We start from the raw sequence: 19,566 nt of genomic DNA, 5'->3' as shown, positions 1-19,566 counted from the left end.
ACCCGCAGGATGAGCCGCTTCCCGACTTTTCCTGCCCGAACCTGAACGTCCCGGAGCACGTAGGGCTGAAGCAGCAGCCGCTTTCGGCCCACAGCCTCTCCACTGTCCGCTGCTACGTGCAGGAGCTCTCAAAGTGGACCCCCGAGGTGTCGGAAAGGCTGACGAATGCCAGCCAGTTCATTAAAAACGTGGAGGAGCTACTGAGCAACCCCACGACCCCTCAGAGCTGCAGCCTCCCCGTATTTAAAGACAACCACGCTGCTTTTAAGTTTGCCAAGTGTTTCCTGGATCTTGTGTTAGAAGAGAGACCTAGCAAGTCGACTCTCTGATAAAGTCTTAAGGTTGTTGGATTTTTGTTTTTGAATGTAGATGTGTGTTGCTGTTTTTTATTTTTATGATTCTAATGCACTAAACAATTAATATTTATTTAAAAACAAATGCTATTTATTGAAAATAAAAGCCAGAAGTTGATTTTTACTTGTATTTATTGTGATGCAAAGGGATTTTACAACGAGTTGCGCGTGTCAACCCTGGTGAACTTGAACATTTCTCATATGATGCATATTTCTCATATGAACAAAATATCACAAACAGACAAAATATCACAAACGGGAGGAACCAATATGCACATCCCTTCTGCAGCGACATACTGTACAAGAAAAGGACAAATGAACCTGAATGAACCTGGAAACTTGCCTTTCTGTCAGAATAAGGTTAAAACAACTGAAGATCACACACACACACACACACACACACACACACACACACACACACACACACACACGCAGCAGAGTTTGAAGGAGAAACTTGTTGCAAACAGGAGATTACAACTGGCAGCTACTGCATTCAGATGAGCGATGAATAATCTGAAGAGGCAGTAAACAATTTTAGTTCACAAGTAATCGCTTAAAGTTCCCATGTGCACAGTTTTTAATGTACAATTGCAAATGAGCTTAAAGGCACAGCATCTCACCAAGTCTCTGGTCGAACCACTGCAAACAGCATCTTTAAAAGTATTTCTTAAAGGTTCTTTGCTTAAAATCCGCTGATTGTAATGTTCTCATGACAATAAATAATAAAATGTGGGGTTTGATCAGTGAGCTGATCAGTCAGGAAAGACTTGACAGGCTCCCCTTGTTGCCACTTGTGTAATCCAACTCCTCTCATATTTGATCTGTACATTACACATGATGCATAGTTGCAGTCTCTATCACTGCGTCCAATGTTTTTTTTTCTCTTTACATTTTCACAGGTTAATCACCCTGTCGAAAAGCTGAATCTCTAATAAGATTCATAATCTCCACTTAAAGACTTTACACTATCAACATGAACATTCAAACAAACACAGATGGTGCTTTTTTTTTTGCTTCTGTAAACGACAATGTTCTGCAGAAATAAATCCCCCAAAACAACACAAGATCTGCATGAGGAGCGAAGAGGAACAAATAAAAGCAAAGACACGTGAGGCTGCAGGGACCACAGGTAAGGACACTTTGACCTTAAGGCTGATGGAGGTCAGATACGTCTGTCTGGAGTTTTACTCTCAATCTGTGAATCAGACAAATCTCTTTGATGCACCTTACGGATGACTTTCTCTCCTCCTTGATATGGCTTTTGTTGATCTGTTATAAATAAAGGTAAAAAGCTTAAAACAAAGTAATCAACCCCATAATGCAGATGTCTGCAGAAAAGGATGAAGATCTTGATTTGTTCAGAAAAAGGGACAAAAACCTTCTGCAGAAGAGCAGCCCTGAGTGAACACCAGCATCAAGAAAAGACTCAGCAGAGTAATACTGCATGTAAATATAATCTGTACACATAATCTGTACCGCGCCGGACTGTCGGTTTAGCTCCCTATGAAGGCTGTAAATATGGCTCCATGACCGCTGTGTTTTGAAACTCAAACCCAGGAGAAACACACCGCGTGCCCGAAAAAGAAGAAGCTCAGAATGGACGGAGAAAATAAGACATAGCTTATTTTAGCTGCTGCACACTGCAGGTCAGATTGCTTATAAAAAACAAAAAATAAAAACAGGCTTGCTGTAATTTCCCCTCATTTAGCTCTTTGGAGGCATTTCTGCTCACAAAAAGATATAAATTGTGTAACTATGAAGGTACATAAAATAAACGTAGAATATATGTATGGAAAACTATGATCAAAATTGGTGTTCATTCTAAATTTCTTAACTCCAAATCAGCAATCAGTGAAAATATTATATTACTATAACTGCTGTAGTTAATGCATTGATATAGCAGCAGTATGGAGACCTGATGCTGTCCTGTTTTGCACATTGTGAGTAAAGATGGCGAGTTTGTGTTTGGTGGTAAGATGAAACCATAATATTTTTTACAGATTATGATACCGGCCCATGCCTACTGTCAAACGAGCACAAGACATCACTGGCAGCGTGATATTCACCTGAGTCAATGAGCGATGGAAAACTCAAATCTCTGCAGCCCAACATAAACTGATGATTGGCTGCAAAATAAACAACTCCAGCTTTCTCTGAAAAAAAAAAAAAATCACAGTTTCCTCCTGGTGCAAATTCATTCAGCGTTTCCCTTTCTTAATATGCGTCTTTGCATTCGAAAACAACTTTCTACGATGTACAATGGAAACACAAGTACCAGCTTCCAATAAAGTGTTTAGATAATCTCTGCAAGTGATTGCAGAGATTATCTAAACAATTCTCTGCAGGTGAAGGTGGCATCTACTGCATCAGGCAGTCTGCTGCACTATGCAGCAGACCAAATGTAAAGTCGTTGCATTCGGCGTAACAGTAATCCCGTCCCATGTTACAGTTCTTGTTTCACCGATTCATCTGGGAACTTGTGAGTCTTTGGAAGACACGGCGAGCTTCCTGGATGTTGCAGGAAAACGGTTTTGATGCTGAAAAATGTTCAAATGGCTTTTGGGTCGCGTCCACTCCTGAGAGGTCGGCTACTCATCTTTGCTAGCGGCAGCTTCAAGGGCTTCAGCAGGAAGCAGGGAGGGATCGCTCAGGATGGACGTTGTAGTGCACAGCTGACGGAGTGTACTCAGCACCACTGAGAGGGGAAAAGAAGAAAAAGAAAAAGGCTTCTTTAAAACAAAACCTGAAATCAGTGCTCTAACATTAATCATCGTTAACTTAATACATCCTCCTCATCATTACCGCACAGCAGGACATTTTTTTAGAACAATTTGGCACTTTAAAGAATTCAAATAACACGTACAGAAAACATTCATTCATACTCTAGTTTATTAAGTTAATCAGGATCATTACTGCATGAGTGATTGTTCTTCACCTGGCAAAAAGTTATTTAACCCCAACTGATGCATTTCCTAAACAATTACGTGGAGAGACACATCCAGGTTGATTAAGAGTTATTAATTTGGTTAAAAGAGGAATAAATCAATAGAAAACAAATGAAAAGAAACTACAAAAACTGAGTTAAGAACGGTCCAACGCATTATTAACAACTGGAAACACAGTAGGGAACCATAAGCAATGTGGTGGAAAAAAGTCCTTGATTTTTCATCAGTAGAATTTAAATGATCTTATTTTAAAGCTTTTTGCACATTGTTAACCAAAAAAGGTGAAGAACTCATCAGAAAAAATTCAGATAGAAAACAAACTTCTAATAATCTATAATAATAAATAAACTGATGCGGTAGAGCAAAATGCCTCACAGACGTAATAAGAAAAACTTTGCCGAGACAATTTCTTTTTGGTTTCTGAAAACAGTTTCCTCCTTCAGCTGAAGACAGAATTAATGGTAAATGGACTGAACTTATATAGTGCTTCATCCAATCATTTTTGACCACTCAAAGCACTTTACACTAGAGTCACATTCACCCATTTGCACTCAAACGCTCACACATTTATACACCGATACGCAGCTCGGTAGGCAATTTGGGGTCAGGTGCCTTGCCCAGGGGCACATTGACATGTGGTAGGAGGAAGCTGGAATTGAGCCTACAACCTTCCGATCGCAAGACGACTACTCTACCCGCAGAGCCACAGTCGCCCCCGACTGATTAATGAGAAAAGCAAACGGGTTGCACGTTGAATCTGTGGGCTGCAAGAAATGTGACTGCAGAACATGAGCAGAAATGCTGAGTGTTTCCCCAGAGAGGACCGATACAGTCACAGGACTCTTTACTTTAATACACCAACACCGTATGTTTAAAATGACTAATCAAAGCAAAAACACTACCGCTCAACACAGATGCAATGCGACACCACAAAAATGATTTAGAAAGTAAAACTTAGAGCCACTCTAAGCCAATAAAAGTTTCCAATGCTTATCTCTTGAAGACACGCATCAGGAAGTGTTCGAAGTGAACACACTTTTCAGCTACTGAAAATAAAGACTGTTTTGGGACTAAAAAAACAAAACAACAATCATCATGAGTTTGCTGAAATTTATTGACCCAGTTCATGTGGCTGATGACACATAGTGGGATATTTAAAGCTTTCCACAACGGCTCAAAACTCCACAACCTGTAATGTAAAATATGACAAGTGCTGATCTGCATTTATTTTGCTTAACAAAATTTCTATGTAATAATCAACACATCTGAGAAGGCAAAAACAAACAAAACAAACAAACAAACAAAAAAAAAAATCAAGAAAACATCAACATAAAAAAACCAAACTACTAAGAAGCTAATTAGGTTGCAACATAAAATGTGAATCTGAGGGACAGAAACCTTTAATAGTCCTCGTGTTACAATTCTTAATTTATAAAGTCAGGCTTTGTTGTGAAGCAAAAACATTTAACATGTCTGACCCAATCCACAAGGAAACCCATTTTGAGTATTAAAGCTTCTTATTGTAGCAGATAATTTACAACGGCCTTGAGAAAAGTAATCACACCCACGTAAATGTTCTACATTTTCTCACATTACAACCAAAACAAAGTAAAAATCATTTCATTGGGAACTTATGTGACAGAAACTTTTTGCCCAACCTGCAAAATTGACTGGATGAAGATTCTCAATAAGATCTCTCTCTGAACTTTGAGTAGGCCACTCTAAAACATGAATGTGCTTCGTTCTGCATCGTTCTAATGCAACTCTGGCTGTAAGTTTAGCGTTGTCGACCTGCTGGAACTTGAACCTCGGTCCAGCTACCCACTTCCTGTTGAAGAAATCCATCCTCCAGAGCCTTCATGAGCCTCTTTGCTACTTCCCTCATCAATGTTCGTCTTGTCTGGGTTACCCATCACGTGATGTAGCTATAGCTGATTAGCTTCCATATGCTCAAAAACATTCAGGTTTATATTTGTAGAAACAACCCAACAAAACAAAAAAACGAACTATGCATAGTTTCTGCACAGTGATGTGCTACTTTGTGTCAGTCTATATAAAATCCCAATAAAATAACATCCGAGTTTGAGGCTAAAACGTGACAAAATGTGGAGAAAGTTCAAGAGGTATCAGAATTTTATTTTATTTTTTAATAAAGTTATTACTCATTATTACTACAGGCGATCCATAACCAATGAAGTATTACCTAATCATAATTTAAACAGATGTTTCACTTACTGGGTCTGAGGACAGGAAGGGAGCAGTGATTGTCCAGCCACTGCAGCGTGGTGTGACAGAGCTCTTCTCTGCTCGTCGTTGAAACCATCCCACTGAACGACTCAAACAGTGGTTTGATGATGATGCTGAACTGAGGCGCACTAGTCAAGGATCAATTCAGCATCATTCAACACCAAACATACAACGTAACGCATAATGTCTAACAAAACATCCGCAACTCCCACATTTTTATTTTAGCTTTTCAGTCTTTTCCAAAAGTGCCTGCTTGTATGTCAGTATCAGAAAGAAAGAATAAAACAGAAAACACTGAGGAGCGAATGGAAAATAAACACCTATCCAGATGTCTTAGTCCAGCAGAATCGAGGGAATGAAACACTAATGAGACGTTTCCCCTTTAGCAAACGATGAAAAACCTGAAACGAAAGATGCATCAATGTGGCTTTTCCCTTTCGATAGAAATATTTGTTTTTCTTTGTTTTATTTTCTAACCCTGTAAACAGAAAGGAGCTGCAGGTTCTTTGGTAGAGGTAGAAGTGTTCAATCAGACAGAAAATAGAAAAATTACAATATTTGCCTTATTTATGCATCCCCAGTGTATTATAAGCCTGGCGGGCCACAAGGCTTTACTTGTGCCCCACCAGGCTTAGCATTGCTGATTTACTTACATTTTTTTTAAAAATATTTTTTTAAGACCTTATAGTTGGTGTTCAGATATTAATCTTCCAATAACACATAATTATAAAGTGATATTTTCAAATTTCCTGTCAACTTTAAGCATTTTTTGAACTCAAAAACACAACGGGCTGCTGGATGAATGGCTGCTCAGCGCCCCAACCACCGGACTTGGCAGGTTTTCTGGGGGGAAACCTTGTGCATCCATTTATTTATTGTGTCAAACAAACAAACTGTATCAAAGTTCATGTTGTTGTTGATACTTTATAGTCCAAATAAACTGGAATGTCTTAGTTTGATGCATTTAATGATGAACAGAAAAAAGAAATCTATTAAATTTTTTAGTATTTTGCTTTGCAGATCATCAGTTATAAATAATTAGGAGAAAACTGGGTGATTTTGGTCTCTCTCCAACTGATTACTAATGTATACCGCACAAAGTGAAAGTTGAACTTGGTTCAAGTATTTTTCCACCATCTTGAACAATGCTGGTTCAACCTGAGAAACATTAGAAACCACAACGCGACGTCACTGGACGTACTGTTCGTCATTAGAGGGCCTTTAACGAACCACAGAGTTAAAACAAAACTTCTTTATGGAGCCAAAAAACGACACAATGCCAGATCCAGTCAAGACTGTTAATCGATGACTCGGACAAAAACATTTGGCACATTCTGCAGGTTTGTCATTAAAAACCACTGAAGGCTTTTTATACAATACTGTACATTTTAAGAAAATGCAAATCAGCAGACAACTAAATTCATTCTTTAAATAATACATATTTTACTACCAGTTTAATCCAGTTAAAGATACTTCCAATATCAACATGTTAAAGCTCAGCTTTTTCTGCTTCACTGAACACAAATACTGATCTGCTGGCAAAAGGACCTTCATATGAGATTTTTCTTTTCAGATTTTGAACTGGATGAAAACTATGCCACATGACATTTTCTGGGTAGAACATATGCACAGAGAAAGGCGGTTTTTATATCTTAAATGCAAAATGTATATATTTTTGCACAGTTTTGGCTTATTTACTGCTCTGACCTTTGTTCTTTTTCAGTCTTTAACGATCAGCCAGTTAACGATTAATCGATTGCTAAGTTGATTATTCCAATAATCGATTCATCTTGATTTGTCAGAAAAAGACTTCACTGATGAGTTTATGAAGAATAAATAGATGTGGCGCTTCACTGGAGGCGACAAGGTAGAAACCAAGAGGTTTTACTGCACAATGTCTGATTTATGGCATCATTAAGCAGCATGAATCAACTCTGAATCAGTTCACTTTTTTATTTATTCTAATGACTATTCACTTTCAGACAAATTAATATGTTGTAAAATTGTCAAATGCTACTGGAAAGACCCACAACTGTGCATTGGGTGTGTGTGTGAGATCTGGTGTGGTAATGACTTCGGGGGTAAACACTAGTTAACAGCGTTTGTGCTCTGATCAGACTCCGGATATTTGGTGTTTGTACAGATACTGTATTGATGTTTTACAGAGAGGCAACTGAGTCCATTTTAAAATGTATGGCACTGAATGTTGTTTGGATATCTTAACTGCAAAATCAAAAGCTCAGATTTTAGCTGTGATTAAGACAGCAGGTCAGATTATGGGTACAACAGCTCCCCTAGAGGCCGGTGTTTTAACAGATCCCGTTCATGTTCTGCATTCGGATATGAAGGTAGAGAGATTTTCTCTACAAGCTTTCATTCCTTTCTGAATAAGTTAAATGTATCACCAGACACCGAGATGAGCATGTCCAGAAGAAAACTATCTGGATAAGTAGTTCTACAATAATATGTGTAGAGGCTGGAGGAGCATGTGTTGGCTCCAATGTGTTGTAAATGAATAAGTGATTCTTTAAATAATGTTTTTATTAATCTATGTACATTGTCTTTATTAGGAGTGCAATATGCCTGCAGAGTGTAAATCCTCTGTCCAAGGCAAATTTCTTGGAACGGAGGGGAATGAAAAGACTTCTCTTGAATGGGCATAAAATGGCGTCTAAAGTGAAGTCAGACAAAACAAAACAAAGAAGGGAATTTAAAAAGAAAAGAGCAGAGACCTATTGACCTGGTGGTCCATCCGATCTGAGTTGCCTAAAGTTTGACATTATGCTGACTCCCTGAAGGGTCATTCAGAAAATCAAAAAATACCCAGTCTGTTCAGAAAGCTCTAAAATAATGTTGCACATTTCCTACGCAAAAATGTATGATGCAACTGGGAACACTGCAAATACCCCGACTCACTATCTGTCCCTGCAATCTGCTTTTCAGAAGATGTTTCACTGTGAAGATCTACTGTGGCTACAGAATTACCCATGAGGGACAAACTGAGTCACTTACGAAATGACTCAGTGCAAGAACATCATGTCTCACCGGCTCCCACACAACATTCATGACATTCTTTACTGAAATAATCTTATGTACCGGCAGCATCCTATTTTCCATTTGTAATGAAGCGCAGCAGAGGTGAGCTTTCTGCTTGAACCCGCTGGAACAGATCCTTCTGTCTACGTCTTTGTTCATAAAACAGGATCGGAACAATTTTCCACATCGGTAAAAACACAATACTCCTTTAACTATTAAAAAGTTGGGCATGTTTTCTTCTGAAGGATACAATCCAGAACTTCCAGTTCAGCAGAGTGCGGTTCTTCACATATTCATTGAACTTGTCCTGCATGAGGTCAGAGCGGTTCTTCCTCATCGGCACGCCCGTCGCAGGAAGCTGCTCCTGACACAAGCTGTGGGAGAGACGCAGGGAGTTCGTTTGTCAAGCATGACTTCAGTGAAGAAGAGTGAACATTGTTGTTCGAGTTTAGTGTTTTGAATGCTTGTAATGCGTTTGAATTAAGACAGACGAAGCACCAGAGATGCAAAAGGTCATTAAAGGGAAACTAGAGACTATGTGGAGGTTTTTAAGCTGATAACTTCTCTGCTCAGAAACACAAATTATGAACTTCTTCCATGACTCCAGCCTCAAGGTTTCTATTTACAGCTGTGGTCATAAGTTTACATACCCTGGCTGAATTTCCATATTTTTGGCCATTTTTTGCAGTGTTATTAAAATAAATGTTTTGGTGAAGTCATTTATTATCAAATTATTGTGTGTCCTCTTTCTGAGCTAAAAACGGCAGAAAACACCCAAATAACCTTGACTTAAAGTTTATATCAATGACATTATGAGGTCTTTTAATTGTGGATGAAGTGCTTAATTCTACGATTTTATCAGTTTTTTTTAGTTAATAATAGAAAAACAAAACATATGCAAAACGATACACTTTCTTATGAGATGTTGTATGGAAAATGTAAAATAAATAAATAAATAAAGAATTAAGAGCGTTTCTCATCCCAATGGGAGAATAAATGTTGCATCACGTATTGTCCAAGTATCTTCAAAGAGTTGCTGTGGGTCATAGTTGAGGTAATATTTGAGCTTTTGAGAGGCTAATCAGATGCTCCCAGTTGTAAATGCAATACCTTGTTTTAAATTTGCATAGTTTATTATAAAACCCAAGTTCTCCCACCAACTCAGCATATCACTAATTATTGTTTTTAAGAGTTAAATCATCACAAAATGTCAGCAAATGTGTAATTCTGACAGACCTAATGGAAGCATTGAGCTCCTCTAATTCCTCTCGTAGCCTCTTGACCTCGTCCTGCAGCTGCTGCCGCTCCTGCTGGAGCTTCCCAATGTGCTCCACTGTCTTCTGTAGAGTGACTGCATTTGTAATCTAGAGGCAAGCAGTGAAGAAACACGGTGGTAGGTGAACATTAGGAGGCACGTTAATAATCGGCTACAGAGGGTTTTTTGGGGTTTTTTTTGAGAAGAAAAGATTCCAAACTTGCGTTCGATTGTGACTTCAGAGTGGGAACAAGGTCACCGAGTGTCTTAAAGCCAATGTTGATATTTGATCGTCTCTTTTGTTCAGCAGATATGTGACGGCTCTGTTACGCAAGTTATTAGAGATAACAGCATGCGTTAAAGGGACAAACAGAAACTAGGGATTATTCATTTTTCTTCTGTGATAAAACCCAAACACAGATACAAACCTGATTGTGCTCACTCTTTACCAGAGGTTTGCTGCTGCCGCCGATTATAGATTGAGGACTGGGAACCTGATCTAAACCACAAGGTGACCCTTGACTGGATCCGGTCTGACTATGACCTGCAAAGAGAAACATGAGCTATTTAGAATGAAGTCATTTGCAAAAGTTTTCATCCTCTGTGAAGCTTTTTATCTTTTTGAATGTTACTACAACAAACGATGCGTTTACTGGGATTTTTTGATCCAATGTAGTGCACTGTTGAAGGGAAAATTAATGAATTTTAAAATCTTCTTACAAATTTGCCCCCACCTGAGTCAATATGTGCAGAAACACTTTCTGTTATGGCTACAAGATCAAGAATTTTGGGTCTCTGAAGAAAGACCTCTGCCTCAACTCTTCTGCTGCCTCTACTAGGTTTTCTTCCAAAACATTCTCTTATCATCACACTGTCAACTCCGACTAGCTTTCCTGTGCCTGCTTTGAAAAGGCATGACCCTTTCACCATCATGTCTCACCTTGGAGATGGTGTGTTTGTTTTTCACATGCAAGCCAAAAAGTCATATTTTGTTCTCTTCTAACTGGAAAACCTTCTTCCACACGCAGTTTAGAGTCTCAAAGAAAGTTTCTTCAGATAGAGAAATCTCACCGACACTTGACGGCTCTTTCTGGTTCTTTCTGAAGCAAGACTTGTCTTCAGGGACGGCAGGTTGCTGCGACTTCTGGTTATGAGGCAGAACCTGAAACCCAGGGCTCTGACATGGAAAATAACAACTTAAATGAGACTTAAACCCAAAATGACCAACATAGATGTTTACTTAGTAAAGCGTTATTCTTTTCATAACCAGAAAATCCAAATATTGTCACTGTGTTATTTTGTATTTGATCTGGTACAACAAAGTAAAACCATACCGCTCCAAGGTGGGAAGAGGGGATAACCACACCGGTGGAGGGCGGAGATGTAACAATCACAGCATTAGCATGACCTGGAAAAGGGGCTGAAAGGACATGTGTGCATTCATATTTAGGAGAAAATAAATAATAGATGAAGTAGACGGATGGATTTTTACTGGCAAATAAAATAATGAAACAAAAATGGTCAAGTTTCTGAGTGAACATCTAAAATGTAGATAAATTAGTGTTTTTTGTTTTAAGTTCAAATTACCCTGTAAATGTTTGACATTCTTATCGAGGTGAATCAAGTCAATTGACAAAGAGCCAATAATTTAACATTGGTAGACAGTCTGAGTCTGAGGGTTTTTCAACTGTTTTAGGGTAATTTTAATGCGCTGAACCCAACAATCACATTGGTTTTGCTCAATCAGGTCAACTTTGAACTATGGATGCAACATGAGCATCAAAATGCATGACTTGTTTTCACATTTGGATCAGTTTCCTGATAATCTGGGATCAATGAATGACGATCAGGAGGAGAGACTCCATCAGGGCAGAAAAGACATGAGAATTTTGCACAATGAAGACGTAATGTTCAATTTACATGTATTTACCCTTATTGGTGTTTATTATTCAATTTACAGAAATCCAAGTTGGTAACATTTAATTAATACACTATATTAGAAAACATTTTTTTTCCTCCTAAAACCTTTTTTGGATGAGAAATTTTAACAAAAAGGAACTGTTAATGTCACAAAAATGTCACCAATTTGCTCAGAAGATCTGATTTCTCTAAATCAAATCAGAATAAAAACCTGAGCTGACTGAGAAAAATGGATGTCATTTTTTAATTCAGCGGCGCAAAAATAATCCTAATTCAGTTGAAAAAAAACATAGACAACTTCCCTCCCCCAAAACATTTTTTTGTAATCACGTGCAATTAAAGTGACACATTTCTACTCTCTGATAAGAAATCACAGGATCATCATGCAGGAATTTGCTGGCGGACCACAGACCTGGGAGGATGAACTGGGAAGAAGGGAGTGCGTTTGCCGGTGCGATCCTCGGCACAGGACGGACTTTGCCGGAGCTGTTGGACTGGAAGGGGCGAGGCAGAGCGAAGGCCTGAGGATGCTGGATGGGCGTGGCAGGCAGCGGCGCGAGGAGCTGGAGTTGGGATGGAGGAGCCGAGACGTGGCTGACGGTACTGGCTGTGTTGCTCGGGGTGACGGGGGAGGGAGCTGTGTGCGTTATGACAGAGGGGGCTACAGTTTCATCCAGCACTGAGCCGCTGTTTAAAGGTGAGGAAATCATGGCTGGTGCGGAGGGTAAGTTCTGACCCGGGAGGCAGGGTACCAGAGGGTTGAGGGAAGCTGCAGACTGACTGCTGGAGACCACCTGCCCAGCGAACAGAGGCATGTAGGTCTGTACGTAGGCTCCTCCGCTGCTGCCGCCATCTGTCCGACTGGTCTGGCTGTGGATGGACAGCGAGCATGCAGGCGTAATCTGGTTGGGTGAAAGCTGCAAAGACGACATTAAAGGGGCCTGGCAAAGATAACAGAAGGAAACAGACTTAGATCTTCCTTTAGGCACAATATCCTTAAAAATTTGACCAAGATCCTTTAAAGTTAATGTTAGCTGGAAACGTTCCGTCCTCTGCTGGTACACATGACTAAAGTTTAGTTTTTCTTCATTTATGCAACTCTTAAAATGTATCAATGCAAAGTCATATAGAAGAGCATCTGTGGGACAATCAGTAAGAGTTTAAATTAATCTGAAGCAGCTAAAAGAGTTAATCATGTTAATTTTAAACTCCCTAAATAGCGAATTATAAAACAGAAAATATCTTCGAATATAAATGTGTAAAATATATATTAATGACAGAATTTGGTCGATTTCAAACAGATCTCAATTAGATCTGACTTTGAACAAAAAAAATGCTGTGTGAGAAAAAGATCAAGCTGAAATTATTCTCATGAAAACATCTTTTTGACATGTAGACGGGATCGATGTGGTTCAGGGTTGCTCAGCTTCATTCCTCGAGAACTACTATCAGATCTCTCTGCTGCTGCACACCTGAACCATTCAGTTCTGCAGAGGCCTGATAACAAACCATTCGTTAGATTCAGCTGTGCTGAAGCAGATACCCATCTAAATGTTGCAGGACAGTAGATCTTGAGGACTGGAGTCAGACAAACCAATGTAGATTGGAAAATATGAGCTGCTACAGTCAGAGACCTACAAAAGTATTCTTACTTTGTTGCATAACAATCCACAAACTCCACTATGTTTAATGAGGATTTAAAGATAAACTGACAAAATGTAGTGGACTGTGATGAAATAAGCAAAAAATGATGCATGATTTTCAAAAAGTTTTAAAAATGAACAAACAAAAAAAAGTTTCCTAATACTCCTGAATAAAATCCAGCAAAACCAGCTTACTTCAGAGGTCGGGCTGAGAAGGTCTGAGAAAATTATTACTAATGAAAAAAACATGTTGGTTTTTAAAAAGTATGCCAGCATTTCAAAATATCACAGAGGAGTGTGGGTTAGAGCCAACAGGCAAATACAAACAAACAATATTATAGATCATTTATAAAGCTGAAGTTATGATGGAAAGATTTAGATCAAAGTCCCAGTCAAAGTCCAGACTTAACAAAACATAAAAGTTTCATCACAGACTTTTCCCCCATTCAATCGGACTCAAGTTCAGTTATATTTTGCAAAGAAAAATGGACAAAGTCTTCAGTTTTTTAATGACGCTTGCAATACGTTTGCATAGAAAGGCGATTCTGCAAAATACTGGCTCAGTTGAGCTGCGTTATCTTTCAGTAATGTTTTTAAAACCTTGTATTATTTCCCCTCATCTCATTGAGTCGACACCTAAATACAGACAAATTAATGGTGAATAAAGAAAGAGACAGACCATTTATGTGAGGGCAATATGAGCTACTATTAGGACTAAGGTGTGAAAAGAGTGAAATATGATTTTATCCCAATTTATTTATCTGAAATAAATTCACACATTTTCAATGAGTGTTAACTTCTTGAACTACCTGATTGTTGATCAGTTTAACCTGTCATGTGTAAAACATGTGGTAAACCAAGTTTAGTAATGTTATTCTGTTAAACTAATTTTATGTGTAGCTACACGAAAGAAAGAAAATGACCATAAATTCTAGTTAAGAAAAATTTCCAAAGCAAAAAACTTGTTGTTTTGGAGAGAGTTAGGGAAGGAGCCTTGGGTTGATGTTTACCTGAGATTGGGAGCTGCTGCTGGGTTGAGGGGTGACAGATGTTGCAGTGGGGGAAACAGAGGGAAGGACAGGCTGACGGAGGCTGTGAAATAAGTCTGGAACAAGAGGCTCTATGTTAGCTGGAGGTTAGTAAAACCACACTAGGCTTTATGTTAGGCTAAGCTGACTACTACTGCAGTGTTACTAGAACATGTGTACGCTTGTGCCCTGTCCTTTGTGCTCTATTAGTTTAGAGGTGCTGCTGAGGAGGATGGAACTGTACCGCAACCTTGCAGTGGATCGAAGGAGTCCATGAAGTCCAGGTTGGGCTGTAAGGGGATAAGTCCAGGTTGGATCATGTCTGCATTCCCTGCATGAGCTGCCGGCGTTGGAGGAAAGTGGGATTGATTTGAAATTTACATTCTGGAAAAATGGATCCACAAACCTAAATGCAAGTAATATCCAAATTCTCACCAATTTCCCTTGGATTGGGCAAGCCCAAAGGCTGGTGTGAGGTCAGTGTGGAAAACAACGTGTCTGAGAACTCGGACATCAGAATGTCCATGTCAAAGAGGGTGTCCATCTCCATGGGCGCAGGCGTTTCCATATGCCTGCGACTCATTCGACGCACGGCAGCCTCTTCATCCTGATAAAAGGAAGTACGGAGCATGTCTGGAAAGACTTCCCCAAACAGCGATAACTGCTCCTCTGGCACCTTTGAATATTCAAAATGCAACCACCAAGCCAGTTAATGTCACACAAGCATGCAGCACAGCCATCAAGGAGTGGAATAATCTCAACGCATGCATCAATCTTAAACTAGCATTTCCTGTGCAAAACTTTAAGCTATTTAAGTGTTTATCACCAGGAAGTGATCAGATCAGGCATGAGCCAGTTACTGATGTGAGGCTATGTGAAGGTCTTCAGATGTTATGACCTCAAAATAGCTCAAATTTACCGACACGTTGGTCCTGCAGTTCAAAAACATTAAGTTTTAAAGTCAGTGTGACAAACACCAACAAATGTAAATGCTGCAGTACATTAAGAAGAACTCTGAAGGGTATCAGTACATAATGAGTCTATAGGAGTTTAGGACTTTTGCTGCCTCAGGATATGAAATATTTAACTTTTTAAATGAATAATATAGAAAATATTATTGATATTAAGTCGAGAAGATGTGTCTAAGGCCATCTTCAATCGGTGTTTAACGATTGTCTGGAAATATTTATTGCTGCACACAGTAGTGAGTGTAATAATTTTACAAGCACTACTGTGATATTTGTGAATATCCACGATATCTACAAATATCGTGGATATTTGTAGCAAATATCCACAATTATTTTCTACAATAGAATTTATTTGGGAAATATTTATCTTAGATGTAAAAACAATACATTAACAATACTGTAGGTCATTTAGCTTTTATAAATTTTAATAAAATATTATCGCCATGTTGTTCACACTGCAATGCATTCTGGGTAAATGACGTCAAATTGGTCCAACTGCCTGACTCCTTCAGTCAAAATGATGATGTTGGGGAGGAAAATAGGCCAGTTACTTGTGTGAAGTCATACAAAACTTTGAAAAAAGCAATATTTGAAAACCACTAAAATTCCCATCACATTGTTTAAAGTCTTTTTAAAGGTTTAATAATTTTTTTTCAGGCTGTTTGGAGGAGAGTTGCTCTGTTCTGCTGCTCCCTTAATAGTTTCAACACACTCACTCCAACACATCTCTCATTTATAAAAAGAAGAAATTACTAATAATCTATCTTTTTCTTTTTAATCCAGTTATGTTTAGTGGCTGGAGAGGTACTGTCTATCAAGCAGCAGACTACAGTAAATAAAATATTATAGAAAATACTTGCCTACTTAAAATCCACCAAATTAACAGGGTAGTTTTAAAATGGCAAATTCAATGTTTTAATTAACATTTTATGTCACTATTTTTGACTAAAGTACAACTTATTCATTGATTTGTCAAAAATAATGTTAGCTGAAGCAGATCTATGTGTGAATCTGATAATGGTAACCACAGTAAATCAATATGCAGCATCACTTTAGCAGGAGTCACAATTAACTATTGCTTTTTAGATTTTAATGAAGGTAGTTATGCTAAAATCATGCCAATCATTCTTGCTTTAAATTTTTTTATTAATACTGTGAATCCAGGACACTGCAACAGCAGTGTGTACTGCAGTATTTACATTTGTTGGTGTTGTTTATCACACTGACTTTAAAACTTAATATTTTTGAACTGCAGGACCAACGTGTCAGTAAATTTGAGCTGTTTGAGGCCATCTGTGTGTCCCTGTATGAACTGTATCTTCACACCGTAAAAACCTCAAACTGGCCCATGTCTAGATCAGACTGGTTGCACTTCTTATGCATAAGTAATCAAGATCACATTCATCTATACACAGGAAATGAGCACTCAAGCTGTGCATTCACATCTGAGCACAGAGTATAAACACAGAGCTTGAAACAACAGCAGAAACTTAATGTTCAAAAGAAAAACATTTAACGCCATGTGATTTCAGAGAGTAGCCACATAAAAATCCCAATTCAAAACAGAACTTCTTTTCAGTGTCTTTTACTACAAACACTCAAATATGTACGATTTCTTTCAGCAAGTGTTTTCAAACACCTTTAAATCTAGACTAAAAACTCAGCTGTTTAGAGTTACTTTGAAACCTAATCATGAAACGTTAATCAATAATCTGATGTGCAAAACGTAAGGCTGGTGACTGTGTTCTATGACTTTGTAATTTTGTTTTTTTATGATGTAAAGCACTTTGAAATGCCTTGTTGCTGAAAGGTGCTTTACAAATAAAATTTGATTGGTTGTTCAAAATGTTTAATTTATATCTTTTAGATAACAGCATAAAATATAAAATCTGGAAACTCAAGATGTTATTTTTGTCATATTTATTAAGGCTTAAATTATGTACTCTAACCAAATTCAATATGTTTCCAGAGTGTCTGAATCATGAAATTATAAATTATGAATTGCCATCATTTCCATACCTTAAGTAAGCTGGAAAGGTCATCATCTTTGTGTTTCTGTAGCTGCGGGACAGCGGAAGCAACATTGAATAATATTTTAATACCAACCAAAAGAAAGAGATTGAAATATCTACAAAATGTCCTTAATTATTGAAGCACCGCATCATTTTACAAAACAGCAATACCCTTTTTTTGAAGTATGTTCTCCATTTGTGATATTCTCTTATCACAATTTCAATTCTTCTTTTCCAGTTTTTCCCGTCTGAAGCAATAGCCTGTTGAAGAAAGGAGACAAACAGGAAGTTAAAGTCGGCAACAAACACAGAGTTGCACAGAATACTCCGTCCCTACCTCTGCAGGGCGATGGACGTCCAAATCTATATTTCCATCTAGTGGGGTTACAAAGTGACAAACGGGATTCCCCCTTTTTTCCACATCTGAGGGAAGACAACAAAACAATTCACTCTCAATTCACAATAGAAGAAAAAAATCTGAAATATAGGCATAGGTTAAGAAAGTGTTTATCTTGTCAAATGACCTTTTTTTTAATTAAGTACAGTTAGACTGGAAGGTGAAGCTCTTACACTGCATGTACCAGGCTCTCCATATGGCGTTGTTCAGCCGGATCTTGTCTCTCCACAGCAGCTTTAGACCTTTAAAGTTCTTCCATTTAGGAGACACCAACTTACCGCTGAAAACAAAACAAAAAGATTAACAGTGGACCAGTCACTAAAGTGATCTACTTTCATCAAACTAACAGCACAAACAGACACAAAATGGAGGAGTTGCAGGGAATATTACTGTTCCCTGGATCACAAACTACAAATATATATTTTGGGCATTTTTATTTACTTTATATGACCAAAACACAGAGTAAAGCATAATTATGAAGTGGTAGAAAGAATATGCACGGTTTCCTAACAAATTTTAATCTGAAACCTAACTCCTGTCTAAATGAATTACACTTTTATTTGATCACAACAGCAATCTAATGAATGGAAGGTTTGTACCTGATAACAGACAGACAAGTTCTGCTGCACCCTCAGAAACAAAGACTGTATCTAAGCTCACCAGCCACACCGATGTGGTTACTAAATCCGAGATAAGTGAGAAATGCTAAAATTACAGGCTGTGGACAGACTGCTCATTACCAGAGGACATTAAGCAACAAAAAGACTGAAACTTGAACAACTCAGAGTCTTAAGCTCTGAGAAGTAGAACAAGGTCACATTTATTATTTAAACAGCAGTAGCGAGTGTTTTTAATCATAATACAAAGATTGATTTGTTTTCATTCTTCCTGTTCCGTGTTTCCCCACGTTTTTATTATCCATCTGTCCTTCCTTTAAACCTCTTTTTTTTCTTCTTCAGATTTTCCTAAAGAATTTGCTGAACAAGCATACTGCATATCGCTGTTTTTTAACAGCAGAAGGAAAGTGGACATGGACACACTGACGGAGAGAGGAGAGCAGAGTTTGTCAATTTAATGGCGCTGTTGCTGTGAGAAAATGTTGCTCATAATATTGAGCTTACTGGTAACAACAACTAAACAGTAACCGCTCTATTAATAGTTGTTCCTGTGAGGCTAATTTAGAGTGAAGTCGGAGGGAATCCTCTGAGCAGCTGGCTGCGACGCTGCAACTGTAAATAGAGAACCATGGGTAATGTGAGCCTTATGGGTTTTTCTTTTTTTTAATCTTACTACCTGCGAACATAATCAGCAGCTAAATTTTTATTTCCAATGCTGGGAATGCAGCTAAAACACTTAATCTTGTTCACTGACTATAAGAATGACAGTATTTTGCTACTAAAATACAAACGACGGCTTTTATGAGATTCTACTGGGGTGTTTACAAAAGTATTAAAAACATGTAAACATGCTCTCATTGCTTTTATTTATAACAAAACATTTTCTTTAACTCCGGAGGAAATAATAATATTGATTATTATTATAGCTATATGAATGTTCCCACTACATAACAGGCGTAATTTCCTCACTTGGCTTTCTGGTAGACATAAAGACAGCTAAGAGTTTAGATACGTTTAAACTTGAACTAAAGATCTATTCAGTCTGGCTTTTGGCTGAACTTTGCTCTTTATATCTTTATTGTTTTATTTCTATGTTTACTGTTGCAGACAGAATTATGTGAAAATATTGCTTAAAATTGATTTTG

General features: G+C 38.1%; 1 protein-coding gene across 4 annotated transcripts in view; it reads right to left on the bottom strand.

Moving 5' to 3' along the window:
- Positions 1 to 467: 467 nt before the first annotated feature.
- Positions 468 to 19,566, bottom strand: part of mlxip (MLX interacting protein) — a 21,847-nt gene continuing 2,748 nt past the window's right edge. Inside the window, exons 2-18 of one of the 4 annotated variants that reach the window (XM_008418553.2) lie at positions 17,978 to 18,084; positions 17,745 to 17,830; positions 17,579 to 17,668; positions 17,415 to 17,456; positions 14,863 to 15,103; positions 14,672 to 14,767; positions 14,410 to 14,504; positions 12,493 to 12,697; positions 12,169 to 12,393; positions 11,171 to 11,256; positions 10,908 to 11,013; positions 10,265 to 10,380; positions 10,061 to 10,159; positions 9,818 to 9,945; positions 8,832 to 8,955; positions 5,534 to 5,663; positions 468 to 3,048 (exon numbers count right to left, since the gene is read on the bottom strand). In XM_008418553.2, coding sequence (XP_008416775.1) covers positions 2,942 to 3,048; positions 5,534 to 5,663; positions 8,832 to 8,955; positions 9,818 to 9,945; positions 10,061 to 10,159; positions 10,265 to 10,380; positions 10,908 to 11,013; positions 11,171 to 11,256; positions 12,169 to 12,393; positions 12,493 to 12,697; positions 14,410 to 14,504; positions 14,672 to 14,767; positions 14,863 to 15,103; positions 17,415 to 17,456; positions 17,579 to 17,668; positions 17,745 to 17,830; positions 17,978 to 18,084 — 2,083 coding nt within the window. In that variant the 3' untranslated portion in view covers positions 468 to 2,941. Of the gene's footprint in view, positions 3,049 to 5,533; positions 5,664 to 8,831; positions 8,956 to 9,817; positions 9,946 to 10,060; positions 10,160 to 10,264; positions 10,381 to 10,907; positions 11,014 to 11,170; positions 11,257 to 12,168; positions 12,698 to 14,409; positions 14,505 to 14,671; positions 14,768 to 14,862; positions 15,104 to 17,414; positions 17,457 to 17,578; positions 17,669 to 17,744; positions 17,831 to 17,977; positions 18,085 to 19,566 lie in introns of all 4 variants that reach the window. The other 3 variants (XM_008418548.2, XM_008418550.2, XM_008418549.2) reach the window with 3 other exon arrangements.

The sequence above is a fragment of the Poecilia reticulata genome, linkage group LG9, assembly GCF_000633615.1.
Source record: "Poecilia reticulata strain Guanapo linkage group LG9, Guppy_female_1.0+MT, whole genome shotgun sequence".
Classification (NCBI taxonomy): domain Eukaryota; kingdom Metazoa; phylum Chordata; class Actinopteri; order Cyprinodontiformes; family Poeciliidae; genus Poecilia; species Poecilia reticulata.
Note: the sequence above shows the minus strand (reverse complement) of the source record. Positions and strands in the feature narration are given on the sequence as shown.